This window comes from Pollicipes pollicipes, unplaced genomic scaffold (assembly GCF_011947565.3).
Source record: "Pollicipes pollicipes isolate AB1234 unplaced genomic scaffold, Ppol_2.1 Scaffold_3447;HRSCAF=4054_pilon_pilon_pilon, whole genome shotgun sequence".
NCBI lineage: Eukaryota > Metazoa > Arthropoda > Thecostraca > Pollicipedomorpha > Pollicipedidae > Pollicipes > Pollicipes pollicipes.
This window is the reverse complement of record NW_023596297.1, coordinates 40,299,352-40,319,730: the sequence shown is the minus strand read 5'-3', so window position 1 is coordinate 40,319,730 and position 20,379 is coordinate 40,299,352. Positions and strand designations below refer to the sequence as shown.

Genomic DNA, 20,379 nt, shown 5'->3' with positions numbered 1-20,379 from the left:
GTGCGAGGGGGATTCGGCGGTCTCTTGTCCTCGGATTCTGATCTTCTCCAGCGGAGATATAAAGCTTTCCACCCCGTCAGCGTTCCAACGACGCAACGGCTGTGACAAATTTGGAGACATCACGAGGTGTGACAAGCTGAGGAATGGCAACATCGAGGTAGAGTTTGCCAGTGGTCTGGAGGCCAAGCGTGCATTAGAAGCGAAGGGATTCATTTATAGTATTCGTGATGAGAGCGGGAAACATGACAAAACCGTATATTTGATAGTTACACCACACAACACAAAAAAAAATCATCTAGAGGCGTCGTAAATTGTTTTGACCTCCGTGATGTAAGTGAGAGCGAAATCATCGAGGAGCTTTCGGAGTTCGGCGTAACCGCCGCGCGTAGAATCCTGGTTAGGAGAGGAGAACTGAACGCTACCAACAACATCATTCTCACTTTCAATCGTCCGGATCTACCATCAGATATCCGTGTGGGCTATGCCCGCGTGAAAGTCCGTCCTTTTGTTACCGACCCAATGCGCTGTTTCCGATGTCAACGGTTCGGCCATACAAAACCCCATTTTCGCAACAATCCAGTATGCAGCAAGTGTTCATCCACCACCCACCTGAGTGACAACTGCACCGCTGACCACCCTTATTGCGTCAACTGTGGTAAGGACCAAACGCCACACACTGTGTTTGACCGTTCACGTCCAGCTTTCGTCAGAGAAAAGGAGGTACTTTCGCTAAAAGCGTCCAAAAACATATCTCTCCGAGAGGCCAGAGACCTGCATGACGCGAGTCATCCTAAGCTCGCGTATGCATCGAAAGTGAAGACTGCTTTGCCGCACAACAACGTCATCGAGCTGATGACTGTCATTCAGTTCGTGGGACTCTTGAGATTTTTTGGTCTCACCGCTGTACCATCAGCGCGTACACCGGACTCCCAGCCAGCAGTCCGGACTCCTTTCTCGCCGGCCAACGACTCTGTGGCGGATGTTGGCGTCCGGGCTAAGCCCCCTGCTCCATCCCCGGCGTCTGGCCGGTCAGCACCCTCCGTGTTGCCGACTCCCCCGGAGTCGCTGTCTCCTGCCGGAGAGGAGGGCTGGACGGTGGTCCGGCGTGGCCGTGGCCCGCGGGCTCCACCGGCCTCCACATCGGTTCCCTCGCCACCCTCGTCCGCCCCCGCTTCGCGTGCTCCGCTGCCTTCGTCACCTCCGACACCACTAACAAACGCACGCGGGTTGGCGATAGAAACGTTGGAGCGGCACGAGGCGGACAGGCGCGCCCGCGATGCCAAGCGGGCACGCCTGGCCGAACAAGAACGGGCAAAGGCGGCGAACCGTACGTCTGGGGCGGGCAAGGAGTCCGTCCCTCGCAGCGGTGCTCCATCGCCCCGAAAACCAGTTGAGCCTCCCGCCGGTCCTCAGGTGTCTGGCAGCGCCCCATCCATGGGTCCTCCCCCTCCACCACCCAGGATTGGGCACGCTGGCACAAGGCGCCCCCCAGCCGGCCCTCCGTCTCCATCCGACGAAGGAAGCCCAAGGATTCGGCCCAGAGTGGAGCACCGCTCTGCGGAATCGAGCCGTATCTCCCAAACCAAGGTGTCCGGTCCTGCAACGGGCGCAGCCCAGTTCTTTTGAACCGTGTCGCGTCTTAAAGAGTGGCTTTGACCCCTTTAGACTTCGGCCCCTTGCAGGCTTATTGACTGTGATATTCTGCGCGCTGTGCTGGTGAGCTAGGTGTGTAATGGCTACCCTCACTTCTTAGCTTTATGACCAGTATCTTACAGTGGAACTGCAGGGGCGTGAGAACTAGTCTACACGATCTCCGAGTCATTCTGAATGAGCGCTGTCCCGCCATCGCCTGTCTGCAGGAGACCAAAATGGCACCTGGCTCTCATTTTACTATCCCGAGCTACACCGTAATGCGTCGGGATACGCCAGCTGATCCAATTGCACATGGCGGAGTTCTTTGGGCTGTGCACCGCAGTGTCTTTGTCCAGCGCGTCGTCTTACACTCTGACCTGCAAGCTGTTGCAGCTAAGATACTTTTTGGGCGTCGTGCAATAACGGTCTGCTCGCTATACTTACCTCCTGGTATTCCATTTCCGACGGCAGAAACGAGATTTCTGGTGACCGAGCTTCCCCCGCCTCTTCTATTGCTGGGTGACTTTAATGCTCACCACACATCTTGGGGTTGCGCCCAGACCAACACTCGCGGCAGGCATTGCGAAACTTTTTTACGTGACGAATATCTCTGTCTTTTAAACACCGGGACCCGAACTCACATGACGCTGCCGTCAGGTCAGACATCGGCGCTGGGCTTGAGTTTTTCAAGCCCCCAACTGGCGGTACGCCTGACATGGTCCGTTGACAACGACTCCTTTGGCAGTGATTATTACCCCATCTGGTTGCGCTACCAGAACGGAGCAGCTCTCGGTTCCAGGCCACAACGGTGGAATCTTAGAAAGGCTGACTGGGATGAATTTCAGGCACGGGTGGAAACCAGGTTGGCTTCCGTTTCGGCGGATGTGCCTGCATCGATAGAAGAACTCACCTCCACAATCTTACGATCGGCACAAGAAAGCATTCCACGTACATCTGGTGTCCCACGTCGTCCCCCTGTTCCGTGGTGGACGGACCAGTGCCGCGACGCTATACGTGCGCGTAAAAAAGCCCTGCGGGACTTTGATCGACACAGCACTACGGACAACTTAATCGCTTTTCGACGAGCTCGGGCGGCAGCCCGACGTACTATCTTGGAAGCCAAGCGTACGTCCTGGCGTTTATATGTGGGCCAGCTAAATTGCCAAACGCCGACTTCGGTGGTTTGGGCGCGGGTAAAGCGTTTAGCAGGCCAACACTCCTCATTGCCGCACCCCGCACTTCATATGAATGGCCAGGACATACTGAACCCCTCTAAGGTGGCGAACGAAATGGCTCGTGCGTTCGCGGAGCGTTGTGGGCGGACAACCGCCGCCCCTGATTTCATACGTCATCGTGCTCGTTGCGAGGCAGCCCAGATAAACTTTCGTACAGCCGAAGAATTTTCATATAACAAACCTTTCACAATGTTTGAACTGATGTCTGCCATTAGCTCTCTGCGCAGCGTGGCGGAAGGCCCGGATTTAATTCATAATGATATGCTCCGGCAACTTCCACTAACAGCAACACAAGCTATGTTGCTGGCATTCAACCAGGGAGGAGAATTCCCCACCTCTTGGCGGGAGTCGCTCATAGTTCCGTACCTGAAACATGGCAAGAATGGGAGGAATCCATCTGACTGCCGTCCAATTGCGCTGACCTCCTCTATGTGCAAACTCCTGGAGCGGATGGTTCAGACACGGTTGTCTTGGTTTTTAGAAAGCAACAATATCTTCTCGAACGCGCAGTGTGGTTTCAGGAAAAACCGTAGCACCGTTGATCACCTTTTAGCCTTGGACTCAACTGTGCGCATTTCTTTTAGGGAAAGGCGACACGTAGGAGCTGTGTTCTTCGATATTGAAAGGGCTTACGACACCACCTGGCGATATGGCATCTTAAGGAAGCTGTTCCAGTATGGCACACGCGGAGCTATGCTTACCTTTCTTGCGAACTTTCTTGCTGACCGTTTCTTCCGCGTCCGTGTCGGTTCCGTATGCTCGAAAAGATACACACAAGAGAACGGCATACCCCAGGGCAGTATACAAGTGTTGCGTTGTTTGCCGTCATGATAAATGAGGTTGGGGACAGTCTTCCCCAGGCGATTGGTCGCTCGCTTTTTGTTGATGACCTCGCCATCCGGTGCAGCTCTGCCACAGCAGCGTCCATGTCGCGTCAGTTGCAGCTGGCTGTGACTCGCTTGGAAAGATGGAGCATGCTCAACGGGTTACGGTTTTCGACCTCGAAGACAGTTTCCGTCCACTTCTGTCGACGCTGGCGTCAGTGTCCCGACATGGTGCTTAAGCTTTATGGACAGTCGATCCCCTGCAATGCGGCGGCACGGTTTTTGGGATTACATTTTGATAAGCGTTTGACCTACAAGGAGCATCTTACCACTCTGCGTAACAAGTGTTTTAAGACACTGAACATATTGGAATGTGTGGCACGAACATCATACGGAGCAGATCGGAAAACACTTTTATTATTATTCCGTTCACTGATTCGCCCCAAACTAGACTATGCTTGTTTTGTATGTGATGGCGCCTCTGAGTCCGTAAAACGTACAGTGAATGCGGTCCATCATGCTGCGTTGAGAATCATTACTGGTGCATTTCGTACGTCTCCGACAGCCAGCTTGCTTGTGGAAGCCAGCGAACCTTCGCTGGCTGCCCGAAGACAGTTGTTGGGCATGCGGTACGCTTGTAAGCTTGCGCAATTCCCGAACCACCCAACACATGACGCTGTGTTCTCACGCCACATATCCAATGCTTTTCAGTCCGAACAAGGCGCCGTTCTGTGTGCGTGTTCGTAATGTTCTTCTTGAGAGTGGCTTAAGTTTTCGGGGTGTGGCACGCCCACGAGCCTGCCGACCGCTCCGTGGGTGATGGTATCGCCAACTGTCGACGTCTCATTGTCGGAGGTTCAGAAGCAAAATATGATTCCGTACGTTGCCAGATCAACAGCTTTGAAGCATATCGAAACATATCGGGGGTTCACAATTACGTATACAGACGGCTCGAAAACGCATACGGGTGTTGGTTCCGCTTTTGTGTGTGGTCCCGATACGCGATCATTTACACTGCCAGCCCACGCGTCCGTGTATACTGCAGAGCTTGTGGCCATAATTAAGGCTCTTTGCTTTATAGAGGTGGGCGAAGACAGTCTGCACGTGATTTTAACGGATTCGCTAAGTGCCCTTCCGGCACTAAGGCGCTTTAACCCGGTAAATCCCCTTATACAGGATATTTTACTGCGTCTCGACTCTCTGTACCGGGCTGGCAAGACCTTAGTACTTTGCTGGATTCCGAGCCACGTTGGCATTGCGGGAAATGAGCTGGCTGACTCTGCTGCAAAGCGTGCTACTCGTCGTCCCTGTCGCAGAGCGTTTCCGATACCCGCCACAGACCTGTACTCAGCCATCTCTTCCTTTTTGCGCGGGGAATGGCAGAACACATGCGATACGATGGGCACCACTAAACTGAAAAAACATCAAGCCGGTTGTTCAGGAATGGCAGCCATCCTATCGAAAGTCGAGACGGGAGGAAGTAATCCTGTGTCGCTTGCGGATTGGCCATACTTATGCTGCACATCGATACCTACTATGTCACGACAAACTACCACGATGTCGCCACTGCAACACCACGCTCACAGTGGAACATGTGCTCATATGCTGTCCCATACTACGCGACGAGCGTCTGAGGTTCTTCGGCCCGGCGGCGCGTCCCTGACGCTCTCCGATTTACTAGGTGACGGCTCACCACATATTGAACATACCCTCAGGTTCGTATCGCATGTTAAGTTCTGCACTTTATATACACCTGCCTGAATAGTTTATACCGTGTTTAGGAAGTTTTTAAGCTGCCGAAAGCTTCGTATCAATGACGCGTTCCTGACACAACTCAGCCATTTTCATTTCCGAGTGATATATATATATATATATATATATATATATATATATATATATATATATATATGTGTGTGTGTGTGTGTATATGTATATATTTGGTCATTTATCGCCGTAGGCTGTAATTTAGCTGTTATGGGCGCAAAATGACCACAGTAGTCGACGCGCCCTAAAACTCTATCAACAACAACAACAAAGGCTGTCGTGTGCTATTCAACACTGATGGGGTGCTGGTACGGCATTGATATTGCGTTTGCTTCCTTTGAAGTGGAAATGGCACTTAAGCATGCTATTTGCGTGGTTAATAGAGCTCATGAGACAAGACTAAGCTGGCCAAGACTAGACGCAAATTAGACAGTGAAAACCACTCCTTGTCATGTGATTTTAGGATAATGACAGAGTCAGACGAGTGTCTTGAAACAGCTGGATGTTTTAGCTCTTTGCACACCAAGAAAACCTGGTAATGGTTAAAATGGTATCAAATGCAACATTTTGTGATCCAGTTCAAGCTCAGCTAACAACTGAACTTGTGTATACTTCATAGGGCCCAGAATTTAGGCTTTGATTTGAACCCTCACAGTAAAAAATTGTGTACAAAACACATAAAAAATTGGTATTGCTGGTTTGGGCCTTGCACACTGCTTGCAGCACCACAGATTTATTGGAATGACTGATTGACAGGTGTGTGACAAAATGTTTTTTATTGTCATCATATTATATAGAGAGCTAAATGAAGGTGCTAGAGGTGTTCACAAATGTCCTGTGCATCTGCTGATAACAAAATTGTATGCCTTTCGTACCAGGTTCTGTTGATTGAGACTGTGCTAGGCAGTAAGAGGCCCACACCGGTGATACCCAAATTTCAACTTTCCAGACATTGCCTAAGTGTGCAAATTCACATGGAACTTGTTATCAAATTGCCTTGCTATTGTCTGAGGGGAATATGCAATGAAATTCCAGCTTGCAGCCCACTTTCAACCACAAATTTTGTTTGGAGCACAAAGACACAACCAAACATGACCCCGTCTAAGGGGCATGTTCTGTGTCATGAAATATGAATGCCACCTAACTACCACTCCAACTCATAAGACATCTGCAAATTGTGATGGGGCCATGGTGACAATTGTGGCAAAAACAGGAATGTGGCAAATTGTGGTATGGTCATATTTGTGATGCATGATACGCATTTGTTACATAATGCAAGACAGCGTTCAGATCATTAAGGTGACATGGTCATAATGTGCATCACGGCTCTGCTGGGCGTAATACTTGCAAAATGTGGACCACATTGAATCAGGCTGGGGTGAAAAATCCTGTGGAAGGTGCATGAGGTGCATTTTGAAGATGCATTTTTTGTTTCTGTTCCAGGTACCCCATCATGACCTGAACCTGCTGAGGAAGTGGATCACTGCCAAAAGACATCAGGGACAAAAGCAAAGGGCAAGGAAGCTCTCTCAGAGTGCACTTATATGCAGTGATCACTTCATGGAGGCTGATTTTGAACCATACCTTGAACGCAGAATGCTGCGTGAGGGAAGCATCCCATCATGGTTCATGTTCCCCGAGCAGACAAAACCAGTGGCACGAAAAATCCCCAAAAGCCTGTCAGCCCATGCACAACTCCACCCAAGCCAAGCATGTCAGGCAGCTGGCTTCTCGGGCAGCCACACCAGCCCCCTCCAGAGGAGGCACAAGTGCAGCCTGCCCCAGAGGAGGTGCTGCTGCAGCCTGCTCCAGAGGAGGCGCTACTACAGCCTGCCTCAAAACTGCAACAGCTTCAGCCTGCACCAGAGCAGCAACTGCTACAGCACACCCCAATGAATCTCCAACATCACCCAGGTGGCCCAGGGCATAGCTATAGTGCAAGTGCAATAACTCGACGCATTTCCCGTCCGCTGAAAAAGATTGCTGCAAAGATTTGAAAATTGCGCTACGAGCAGAAGAAGCTGCGACAGAAGCTGCAGAGGCGTGACAGGCGGCTCAAGTGCCTCAAAAATACTCTGCATGCCCTCAAAGAAAGCCGGATCGTCGATGCCGACCTTCTCGAGGTGATCCTATCTCGATTTGAAAACCCAATCGTGTCAGCGCTTTTCACCAACGAAGTTGTCAATGGCGGCAGGAAGAAGCGAAGTGGCCAGAGGTGTTCTGAAGAAATCAAGAAGCTCTGCCTTACCTTCCACTACTATTCCCCGAGAGCGTATAGGTTGCTCTCAAGGAACTTCTCTCTGCCGGGTGCAACATCGCTACGAGAGTGGACGAGAAGCGTCAGCTACGAGGTGGGCGTCCTCCACGAGGTGCTACAGACGCTGTGCTGTGAAGTGACAGCCAAGAAAATTGACCCCAACTGCTGCTTGATGGTTGATGAGATGGCGATCCGGAAGGCGAATGTGTACTCGCAACCCAAAGACAAGTTCGTTGGTCACGTTGCTCTGAGTGCAGGGGACGTGGAGGATACGAGACTGGCAACAAATGCCCCAGTGTTTATGGCCGTTGGTCTCAAAGATGCGTGGCGCCATCCTGTCGCTTACTTTCTCACAGACCACGTTTCAAGTGAGACTCAGACAGAACTGGCCAAGACTGTCCTGTGTGCTTTGAGTGATGCAGGACTGAAGGTGCGAGCGTTCGTGGCTGATCGACTCCAAGCCAACCTGTCCATGTTCAGCCACTTGGGCGTTCAGAACCTGCAGCCAAAACAACTTCAGTTTCCCATTGTTCCTAACTACTTCCTGCATCCTGCAACCAACCAGCAGGGGTATGTTCTGCTGGATGTGGTGCACATGCTGAAACTGCTGCAAGGCCTCCTTGGTGAATACAAGAGCCTTCAACTGGATGGTGAAGAGGCATCCTGGAAGTATATTCAGGTAAGAGTATGCCAAATTTAATAGAAGTAGTAATGATTTAGTAGTAAATGATTTAGTGGTAATTCAGTCCCAGCAAAACCAAGTATAATGCTAAAAGACTACTTTTTACTTAAGTATCACTCTGTTTTTCTGCATACATCTATCCCATCATCTGTGTAGTTCGCGTCTAGATGCATGGGTAGAGACTTGAGAGAGACTTAACTTAATCTGAGAGCATGGCGATACTCTTGCACTAATGACTGAACCTGTTCAGCTCGTTTTCAGCATTCTGCAGCCAAGGTAAAATAACGATTGTGGATACCTTCACAGGCGCTGTACGACATGCAGCACAGCGAGGGTATCCGGGCGGCCCAACAAGCTCTCTCGCCTGCACGTCCAGTGCAAAAAGAACAAAATGAAAGTTAAGATTGCTGCCCAGCTGTTCAGCAGCTCGGTGGGCAAAGCTCTGCTGTACCTAGAAGAGTCGGGCCACCATGAGTTCATCGGAGCGGGGGTAACGGCGTACGTCATCCTGCGTGTTGATCAGACATTCGACTACCTCAACAGCAGCAACCCCTATGGGAAGGGCTTCAAGACTCCTGTAACTGCCAACAACTTGATGTAAGTTAAAGTAATTAACATTAAGAACAACCTGATAAATCAAAAGTGTGTGTTTTCTTTCCCCTAAGGAAATATATTGGGATTGCCAAATACCAGCCATCACATACACAGCATCAACAATCATGCTAGTGAAATGTTCTTTGAAAATGGCATTGGCATATGGCGTGATGTGCTTTTGCGTTTGATCGCCTGTTATCCCCATAGGCAGATCAAGCGATAGGAGCAAAATGTCCCAAAGTGAAACGTGGGGCAAAAGTATGCATTATTTCCCTACAGCTGGCCACTTATGTCTTATGCTCCCCCACCCCCACCCCATCCCCCACCTTCCAATCACCAGGTGAAATTGGCCATTCAGGCATGTATGGGCAATCCCCACCGGTCGCCGGTCAAGAACGCGTGGACTGCCCGCTCCCCCGCAAACAAAATGGAACGACTGGGCGACCTCTGGTTATCAGCAATTCATTTTGAACATTATGTTGTGAGGGCGGTTTGTGGACGACCAATTGCCTCAGTAAAGGCTATAGATGTCGCTGTTATTCCTTTTTGAGTGTTCTGACCGATAATCATTTCCGTTAGGCTCCGACGTGAGTTTGTGGCCGACTTCAGTTCCGTGCTGTTCCGGCTGCAGACAGCATCAGGCGAACCGGTACTGCAGATGGGACGCTTCACCCCGGTCCCGGGTCTCTGTCTCGCGACGCAGACCGTCATGGACGTCAGTGAGGCTAGAGGAGGAGGAGGGGTTCGTCTATGTACTGCTGGAGGAGGGGTTCATCTATGTACTGCCATACAGGATGTCCCAAGACCATCTAGAGCTGCTGTTCGGCCGGATCCGACGTATGGGCGGCTTCAACAACAACCCAAACGTGGCCCAACTGCAACATGCCATGCGCAGACTCATACTGCACAACTTCATATCGCCATCTGCCACCGGGAGCTGCACGTCACGGGATGACGGTGACGACGACCTGCTCCAGATCCGTCGTCCAAAACGGCAGCGGCCGACGCTCAGCGAGAGTGGCCCCATGCCGGCGGTCGTGCAGCATCTCCTCACGACGGAGGACACCGGCTCGGGGTTCGTTGACAACTGTGTTGGCCACATTTCCGGCTATGTGTACCCCAAGCTGGTGGAAACGGGCGCGATCGGGTGTGGCGAGTGCATTGGTGCACTTCTGTGCAACGAGGACGACCCTCCGTCGCATGAGGTGATGGGTCTCGTTAAAGTGCGGGACAACGGCGGGCTGCTCATCGCGTCAGCGTCGACGTACGCGATCGTTACGGCAGCTGAGCGGCATTTGACCGCTTTGCATAAGTGTGGTAAGATGGACCGAGCGAAACTGTCACTGAGTATCCAGTGCAGTGTCCTGGCGCAGCTAATGACTGAATGCAGCCACGAACTGTTCCCCGATGTGCAAGACGACATGTTCGAGCCGCGAGCGGATGAGTGCCATGCTGTGGTAATGGTAAAACGGATCGTGGCCAGGTATCTGCGTGTCCGCCTCCACGCCTATGGACAAAATGCTGCAGTGAGTGGAATGCTCCGTACCCATTTGAGGCACAACCTGTACAAGCAGGTGCTCTTTGCACACCAGTAGTCAAATACATCAGTAAATATATTTGCTGGTGACCGCAAGTAGATTCACCAGTTACGTAGTTTTGGGGCTGTAAGGTACGTGGACACGCAAGTCTTGTGCATTAGCATTGTTGTACGGTGTACATACTCTGAACAACATAATATACTATGCGTAGTTTTGGGGCTGTAATGGATGTCGACGCGTAAGTCCTGTGCGTTAACGTCAATAGCACGGCGTGCATATTCGGAATAACATGATACACTATGCGCATATATCGGTGCCTACACAGCTCGCAGGAGTACCGAGCCGATGGTGCTGGACATAGCTTGTATTCTTGTAACGTACCGAACCGAGACATGAGCTGTGGTCTTATCTGAGTGTGGATGGGGACAGACCTATTCTCTCACGCAGGTGAACAGCATGCATGCAGTGCATACAAAGGGATAACCATGGCCTGAACTCTAGGAAGAACTCGGTTACTTCGCCCATAAACAACGACTTAAGAATGTCCTCCGTCTCCCAACAGGCTGATGCGAATGATGGCATTGGCGTCAGTCGAAGTGCCGCCCGCGAAAAGTCGTGCTTTCCAACGATTTTGGGTCATCGATCCGACCTGGGAGAACCCAACTGTCGAATACATTTAAAACTGGATACAGTTGGCTAACACTCATGACAATTATCTTGCTCGGCTTTGCTTCTGACTATCTCAAGCCGAAGCCACAAGCCAGGAGAGGGTGATGCGAGTGGCTCGGCCCCTCCGCCCGCTGGAATGTTGCAAAGGACCACATCCGGATGAGGGTTAAGAACAACTGTTTCCAGCGTTATCGCTATGGCATCTTTTGTCTTAGAAGGACCATCTGTTTTCTTCTGAGACCAGATATTACCCTGCTCCCCCCCCCCCCCCCACACACACTTCTGCTACGACGCAAAATTGCAAAATCGGCATGCCTAGATCAGTCTGTCAAGCCGCTACCCATGCCCTTGGAGCGACCTTTGCTGTGCCGTATTGCGTAAAATTGACGTCTTAAGCAGCCCCAGAATTTTCAAGGCCCTCGCTCCCATCATTTCCCAATCACACGCCTACGAATGTCGGCCATGCGCCATAGGATTATCATTGCGAAGCTAACTCTTGCCCCTCCCCGCGTGGTGGCGCTAGTGTCGCAAAACGGGAACAACCGGCCGGTCGCCGCGCCAATGGGAGTAGGCTATTTAGACTTGTATAGGCCGATGGTGTAGATCAACTCAGATCTGAGTCGGTTTACACAGGAGTGGCATTCTGTGTAAATCCACTTCGTAGTGGATTTAAGCAGAGGAACTGTTCTGTGTATATGTACTCATGAGTTGATTTACACGCGTCCAAAGCGCAAAAGCGATGTTGCGGTACATATGGCACACTGCTCGGAAGATTGACTGTTAGCAAGGTTTGACTGCTGGATGCGTGTCGCGAACGTAAGCGTAAGCACTTTCGGGTTGGGCGGCGGTCGTCGCGGGCGGGGCATTTTTGGGGCATGGGTCAGTGTCAAAAAAGAACGCAACTGTCTGAAAACGGTATCAAAAAACGGGCACTCTTAAAAGTAGCTCTAGTTGTGTTTTTAAGATAAACAAAATTTTAGATTTAAGTTTTTTCTGCTACTGACGTATGTTACGTTGCTCATCGCCCTGTCGGCGGCGCACTTACCAAGTCAGAGGAAAGGTGTGGATGCCAGCTATGTCGGGCCGGATTGTTGTTTTAGGAGGAAATAATCCTTCTGTCCCTGTTACATTTACATCCAGGCCCCTATCACACAGCAGCTGGATGTCCCAGACGGCGTGGCTGAGAACATAAGTTGGGGCAATGGGTAAACAGGAAGTCATTACATTCAGATAAACTGTGCGCATTACGTTGTTTTCGTGAATCTTATGAATTTTTTTCCTCAAAGCTGGGTAATGCGGCTAGGGTCCCATCCAACTGAATAGAAAATCGCACCTCTGATCGCAAGCTCATTAGGTTCGTAGTTCGTATCTAGGCCAATAGAAACTGGTGGGTATCACATTGTCCCAGCATCTGAGATGAGAAAGATACTACTTTGGCTGGCTAGTAGCTGCTCTGCCATGTGCCAGATGTTGGATTTCATTTTATTAGAGCGGGCTGCATGAGTTTCATTCATAACTTTGGTATGCTGTGCCCTGGGGTATTATGCTACAGGTGCACAATGTTTTAGGTGTCAGTTTCTATCACCCATAATTGAGGCACCCTTGTAAGTAGAATGTTGATATAAGCAGCTTTTTGTGTCTTAACTTCAAAAAGTACAGATGGTGTGAGCATACAATTAGGAAGGAAATGCTTAGAAAGCCCAAAGCATTCAGGGCTACAAGCTACTAATTGTCAAAGGCCTCAGGCCATCACTGAGATTAGTTAGTGCATGGTATGTATTGTCATCTGCTTCTCTTCTCATTACAATCCTTAGTTTTGAAATGTTTGTTCTCTTTCCCTAAAAAGCCAAAACCAAATTTCCAACATAACCCATTTATTGTATTATTCTAGAGTTTATTTTGGAAAATTCAGTGCATGGAACCACTAGTAGCTCTATATTGTATTAGTGAATGCTGTTAGGATATATGTATGCTGTAGCTACACATCATTGACATTTGATTTGTGTCATGCTTGAATGAAAGAGATGGTAAGTGTCCATGGGTGTTTCAGGCACTGAGCTTCACATTATTTGAGGCTGGAGCCATGAAGTTCAAAGTCAATGCCAAATTACTCCCTGTGAAGGCATGCTACTTCTTCTTTTTTGGAGGTGAGTACAAACATGCAAATTGTGTTGATCTTTCAATTGGCTAGGAAACCCCTGTTAATGGTCTTGCCTAAGGTGTTGTGAACAAATGATGTAGAAGACATTGTTAATGAATGATGTTGTTTCTGCCATTGAAGCAGGTGGTAAATGATTACTCTATAGTTGCTCTAACTCATATATATCCACTTATGGTGTGCATAGTAGTGGCTATTTTGCTTTGGCTTAGTGTCATTGACCACATTTCTCAGTAAAAGTGAGCAAAGCTTAGTTCAGTGCAGTGTCAGATATGTGCACTGCTATACAATACCTCAGGAAATACAAGATCATGTTACTCTGCAGACATGTTAGCTGTAAGTATAGCTGGTACAGTTGGAAGCAGTTTTTGTCTGTCGCCTAGCTGTCACTGATTGAGTATGTGTGTATGCTTCAGCTGACCAGCATTGCACCATCACCCCTCAGGTGTGGCACCAATACTGCCATTCCTGCCAGTGTATGCACACCAGCTGGGGGTGTCAGAGGTGGGTGTGGGCACCATCTACCTGGCACTGCCCGTGCTGGCTTCGCTGATGCGGCCGCTGGTGGGCGGGCTGGCCGATGCCACACACCGACACAAGCTGGTGTTCCTGCTGCTGCTGACCGTGACAACGGTCGGCTACGCGGCGCTGCACTTTCTGCCGCCGCTGCCGGCTGCGCCGTCGGCCCTCTCAGCTGATGTGCAGCTGGACTGCGGCGGCCAGACGTTCGTGCGCGTGTGCGCTGGGCAGCACCCCTCCTGCCACGCCCAGCAACTCGCGGCCGCCGCGCACAACGCCACCGCCTTGTGCCAGCTACAGTGCGACCAGTGGCCCGACTGCGGCTCGGCCTGGTGCCGCTCGGCGTCCGTGGCGCCGCCGCCGCTGCAACTGCAGCTGGACCTGAATGGCGCCGACCTGGAGGGCCGCTGGCCTCTTCCTGCCGGTGTGGAACGTGTCGGGTGGCGAGGGGCCTCACAGCCGTCCGACCTGCCGCAGCGCTCAGACAGTCAGCTGTCGCCTCAGCTGCGACGACGCGACGCTCATGAAGGCGCTCGACGCCAAAGCGGTCGACACGGGCGCCTACTATCGCACCAGCCAGTTCTGGTTGATGGTCTTGTTCCTGGTGCTGGCATGGGTGGGCACCTCGCTGAGCGTGCCGCTGGCGGACTCCATCGCCTTCAAGCTGCTCGGTTGGTACGGGCGGTCGAACCTGACTGTAGCTTTGCTCAGCACTGTAGTAGATGCCAGGCCCCACTCCACTACCTTTACATCGAGCAGTAGCAGACTGTAGCAAACGCGAAGCTCAGCCCCACTGTCGGTGGCTGGTCATTAGCTCAAGTACCACTGGTATTAAAGTAAATTGTGTTGCTCTTGTTTGTGACGTGGATGTGGTTTTCCAATGGTTCCCTGTGATGATCACAAGGTGCTGTTGCCTGAGCGAGCGGCTTGGCGTGCTGAGGCCGAGAAACATGTGCGTGGCTTACCGGGGCCGTGTGTGTCCGTCTGCCGCTGCGACCGCCGCGCTCTCGTACGCCGCAGACGATCCGGCTCGGTACGGCTACCAGCGCGTCTGGGGATCGATCGGCTGGGGTGCCTTCAGCTTCCTGTCTGGCTACCTGGTGGACGTGGCCAGCGCGGGCCGCCACGCCAAGGACTACTCCCACGCCTTCTACCTGCTCGTCGGACTCATGGTGCGTGCGACGCGCTCGGCGGGTGGTGCTGGCCGCGCGCAAGCGGTGGCGGTGGTCGGAGGTGTCAGCCAGACGCCAGACGGCCCCGGGTCAGTTTGGCTGGGGACGGTGGATAAGGTAGGCAGATGCCGCGTTTGGTGGCACATCTTGCGTCTTTATTTTGACTCAATCGGTCTAAAACCTGAAGACCTGGTCGTGTTCTGTAAGCTGTCGGGCAATGTCAAAACGACGCGTTACACCTTTTCCGACAATGGGAGAGCGTGGTTTGGGTATTTGAACTCAGTAACCATTCCTTCATATCAAGACTTTCGATGCCTCATGTTTGGCCTGCTTTTCGAACATTGTGTTGCCTATCGAACCAGGTAATTGGTGATGACCTGCGTACGACGGGCCAACATCAATCCTTGGCTTGTACGTTGACACTTGTAGCTTCATGAACGGTTGCTCTGAAGTGAAGACGTACTCCGGCGCCTGGCTGGCATGCCGCACGTGGCCCGTCCGCCTCTGGAAGCCATGTCACACGTGGCCCGTCCGCCTCTGGAAGCCATGTCACACGTGGCCCGTCTGCCTCTGGAAGCCATGTCACACGTGGCCCTCTGCCTCTGGAAGCCATGTCACACGTGGCCCGTCCGCCTCTGGAAGCCATGTCACACGTGGCCCGTCCGCCTCTGGAAGCCATGTCACACGTGGCCCGTCCGCCTCTGGAAGCCATGTCACACGTGGCCCGTCCGCCTCTGGAAGCCATGTCACACGTGGCCCGTCCGCCTCTGGAAGCCATGTCACACGTGGCCCGTCTGCCTCTGGAAGCCATGTCACACGTGGCCCGTGCCTCTGGAAGCCATGTCACACGTGGCCCGTCTGCCTCTGGAAGCCATGTCACACGTGCCCGTCCGCCCTCTGGAAGCCATGTCACACGTGGCCCTCCGCCTCTGGAAGCGGAAGCCATGTCACACGTGGCCCGTCTGCCTGGAAGCCATGTCACACGTGGCCCGTCCGCCTGGAAGCCATATCACACGTGGCCCGGGTGCCTCTGAAGCCATGTCACACGTGGCCCGGGTGCCGCTGGGAGCCATATCACAGGTGGCCCGGGTGCGGCTAAGAGCCATATCACACGTGGCCCGGGTGCGGCTGAGGGCCATATCACACGTGGCCCGGGTGCGCTGAGCCATACCACAGGTGGCCCGGGTGCGCTGGGAGCCATATCACGGTGGCCCGGGTGCCGCTGGGAGCCATATCACAGGTGGCCCGGGTGCGGCTAAGCCATATCACAGGTGGCCCGGGTGCGGCTGAGGGCCATATCACTGGTGGCCCGGGTGCGGCTAAGCCATATCACACGTGGCCCGGGTGCGGCTGAGGGCCATCACGGTGGCCCGGGTGCAGCTGAGGCCCATATCACAGGTGGCCCGGGTGCGGCTGAGGGCCATATCACAGGTGGCCCGGGTGCCGCTGGGAGCCATATCACACGTGGCCCGGGTGCGGCTGGTGTCACGCTGCCACTCTCGTCGTGCTGCCAGGTGCTGAACATCATAGTGTGCACGCGGCTGCGGTGTCGTCTCTGAAGGAGGCGCGGCCCAAGTTCCGGCAGGACTAGGGGCGCTGCTGCGACGGCCACGTGTCCTCCTCTTCCTGCTCAGCTGCTGCCGTCGTCGGCACCATGACCGGCGTCCTCTGGACATTCTTCTTCCTGTGAGCAGAATGCCTAATTGTTCAGCCGCGGGAATGGAATGGGAGTTGGGCGTGAGCTTTTGCGTGACTGTTGGCTCTAGTGCGGGAGCCTGCCAGCGGTCTTGGGCTTTGACTGAACTGTCGGCCGTTGTTCGGACGTGAGACGCTTCCATGTATGCACACTGGGCCTGGAGGGATGTGTTTGAAGAGAGCGGGATGCTGGGCTTGCGACGCGCTCCTGGAGGCTTGTATTCGAATAGTATGAGGTCTAGGCTGAGACGCGTAATCGGTGGCCGGTGTCAGTTTTTTCCTCGGTACTTCTTACTGGACGGTGTTGTGGGCGATTGACGACAGTGACCCAAGCAGTAACAAGCGTCGCAGTATTTTGAGCCACTGTTTGGCTGGACTCCAGCTGCAGTTTGATCTGTTGTTCCGTCCCCGTCCAGCCATCTGCAGGACGTGCCCTGGCGTGGGATTGTTCGGCTTACGAGTGATCAGCATCATCTCCGGAGGTACCCTGCTGGTGCAATGCTTCTTCGGAAGGTGCCCTTCTTCTATATCGGGTGAGGCGTCTGCTCGTTACGACTGGGGAGGTTTTCAAAATTATCGGTCAGAGTTTTATTATAAGAGTAGTGCTTAACACTGTCGAAGCATGAGCATGTATATCTCATTCGAAGCTCACGAGATGACACGACTGACATGGAACATAGACGCTGATACCCGGGCTGATGCTTTGAAGATGGTGGTCCCTTTTTCGTATGTGTTAGTGCCAGGATCGGTGAAAACGAGGTGCCCACTTTCCGTTACCAAGACCATATCATGTTCAATTGCTGGCAATTGATACGGCATCTGTTAAAGCTGGCGGGTAATTGTAGCGACACTCAAAGGTACGCATTCACGAGTGACGAGAAGCAACTACTCGTCCTTTGCGGTGCGCAGCGTTTTCCAGTTGGTTTCTTTGTATTGATCCGCCATCGACTTCTTGTTCAGTTTTGTGTCTCGCGGTCAGTTAGCGTGTGCCATCGTGCTCAGTCATGGCCTTGTGACTAGTGTATCAGCAACGAGCGGTTTGTAGCAGTTATTGCACTCTTAATGGGGTTTTAATACTGACGTGGCCGCGCTCTGCCTGCACAGTACGTCTGCGATCAGTGCCTTGAACGTTGAAAAGCGCGCTGACAGAAATTTTACGTGGATCTTGCAAATCGCACATGCTGAAATCCCGGCCTATGTTCAGCCACAGGCACGTCGGGGGCGGACAAGCGGGCTCATTGTGACTGCTGTCCCGGACTTTTGCTATGCTCGCACTGTATAACGGGTGGTGATGCCGTGTGCGCATCTACTTCGTCCCGAGCTGCGCTACTGCACATGGCCCCGCATGTCTTCGACGTCCGGCGTCGACGGCCGCTGCAGGTGGGACCCATTGTTCATTGTCACGTATCGCTCTCTCACACTGCTCTGTCCCTCTCCCAGCCTGGATCATTGGAAACTGGGTCCCGTTCACACGCAAACGGTGGTGCTGCTGTGCGTTCGGCGTGCGCTTCCTTCCTGCTGTACTCGCTGGCTGCTGCGCCAACCCTGGCTGGTGTTGCCCGTGGAGCTACTGAACGGCTGTCTTGTTCGGCCCGTTCTACGCCAACAGGTGGCGTACGCCTGCGTGATCGCACCGCCAGGTTGGTGGGCACCGGCCGACTGGGTCGGCGCCGCGCCGTCGCTGCCGCCGCTGCTGTCGCCGTGGTCGCCGCACGGCGTGCGCTGTATGGCGCCACAGCGCGCCGGGCACCTGGCCTTCCGCGGCTGTCTGTAGTCTGGCCACCGACGTGACACTGTGTTCACGCCCGCGCTAACTCGTGCTTGTTGCGTGAGCTCTTTCCTACCATCCCAGCGTGAAATGTCCGTCACCAACATCATTATTGTAAAACTCGATGTGCCGTAATGCTCTGTACCCGCCGTCCTGCCCTCTGACGTCACCTGACACCACCTGACATTTAGCGCGGTTGCTGCCGCCAGTTGGAGGCCACCTCAGTCAGGGACAGGGAGTGAGCGTCTTAAGCGAAACGAACTCACCCCGCCACGGGTGTGTGAATCGGAAGGCAGGCGATCTACCCAACGGAGCTAGCCGCCAGCCGGCACTGACCGGTTGGCCGTGACCCGTTGGTGTCGTGAGCGCTGCGGGCGCGGCCGGCCGCCACTGGGCGGCGCTTGACCGGCGTTGGTGTTGTAGGCATGACGGCCACGCTGCAAGGCCTGGTGGGCGCGTCGTTCGAGTGCGTGGGGGTGGCCATCGGCAGCGGCACTGGTGGGCTCCTCTACTACGCGGTCGGCGGAGCTCGCATGTTCCAGGTACTGTGGTTTCACCCGCCTTGCCGCTGGTCGGCCAGCCAGCTGGCTGCTTCGTCGCACAGGGGTGCTTTCAGCAGTGTGGTTGTAGCAAATTAATTATATCTATCGTAAATAATCAATGTCGTTAATGTGCTTCAAGGTCACAATCCCACTCATATTTACAGTTGTCAGTAGCCGTACATAATCAAGATGCATTTACAGGGTTGGCAGAAAGTGACTGGAAAGTTCTTGCCAATCGGCTTGTACCGGTTAAAACCAGCTAGCGGAAGCTATCAATAAAATCATCCGGCAAAAATAGCGGAATATGCTCAAGGCTTTGATAATGTTACTTGGTCACATCGCACTGTACCAACCCTGTATTGGAATTTCGATGACGACACCAGTGGTGGTTTGGTGTTTGACGCCAGCGTGTACCAAGTAAGCGGGCGTACTGCGCCTGGTGTTGACGTGTCTGGGGTGACACGCAGAGGTCAGCGGTTAGAACCTGAGCGGCGCGTGAGCTGCCGCACTAAGAGCCGTCACCGTCGGACGCGATGGTGCTTAGGTTATGGTTCATTAACTGGCTGTACCTCATCGCAGCTCTGTGGGCTGAGTGTACCGTGACCACTGCTTCATCGGCTGATTATACCGTGGCCACAGCTTCATCGCCTTGCTGTACCGTGACCATCGTACCACCGGCTGGTTGTACTGTGGCGACAGCACCACCAGCTGAGTACGGTGCGATCTTGCCACATTGAGTTGTTTAAACTTGGGGCACTTCCACGGTCATGTGGCGTCCTTTATTGTTGAAACGATCTTTGCGATGAACCGTGTGCCCGTCCACGTCTCCGTTGTTAGTATGATGGGTGTTGCAGTAGGAGCCGAGCTCTGCGAGGAGCAGAGACTTCGAGCCGAGCTCCGCACGGAGCAGAGACACGTCCAAGAGTGGTTTGCTACATCTCTGGCTCCGGTATATAAGCCGCACCATGTGACCTGGCGAGAGCTTAAACCGAGAAATGACGCATATGCGGGATCGTGTTACCCAGCTCTGATAGCGTGGACCCAGCGGTGAGCCAGGCGCGTAAGGCCAGTACGCCAGCGTTGAGGACCATTAGACAGGTCTTTTGATGACCGAGATAGATTCCTTCACAGAGCCTAAAGCAGCTGTTCCGTCAATTGCCGGGTGCCCGCCAGTCTAGAGGTAGTATCCACTGAGTGTTGCGGCCGTCGCCCAATTTCGAACTGGCGACGTACAGCAAGAGCATGTGCAACTTGCGTCAGGACACCGTGCTCCCGCCTATGTGACGCACGGTATCCTGACGCACGGGGGTGGCGGAGACAGCTGAACGCG

The 20,379-nt window shown here is 53.1% G+C and overlaps 2 protein-coding genes across 2 annotated transcripts; both read left to right on the top strand.

The window, feature by feature from the left end:
* The first annotated feature begins 8,091 nt into the window (after positions 1–8,091).
* LOC119092552 (uncharacterized) lies at positions 8,092–10,518 on the top strand. Its single transcript, XM_037215509.1, has 5 exons — positions 8,092–8,391; positions 8,701–8,991; positions 9,568–9,703; positions 9,966–10,140; positions 10,472–10,518. The coding sequence occupies exons 1-5, from the start codon at positions 8,360–8,362 to the stop codon at positions 10,516–10,518; spliced, it is 681 nt and encodes a 226-aa protein (XP_037071404.1). The 5' UTR covers positions 8,092–8,359.
* A 1,975-nt stretch (positions 10,519–12,493) lies between these two features.
* Positions 12,494–16,603, top strand: LOC119092551 (major facilitator superfamily domain-containing protein 6-A-like). The gene is made up of 5 exons (XM_037215508.1): positions 12,494–12,582; positions 13,246–13,342; positions 14,350–14,543; positions 14,893–15,044; positions 16,559–16,603. Exons 2-5 carry the CDS (start codon positions 13,320–13,322, stop codon positions 16,601–16,603), a joined length of 414 nt encoding a protein of 137 aa, XP_037071403.1. The 5' UTR covers positions 12,494–12,582; positions 13,246–13,319.
* The last annotated feature ends 3,776 nt before the right edge of the window (positions 16,604–20,379 follow it).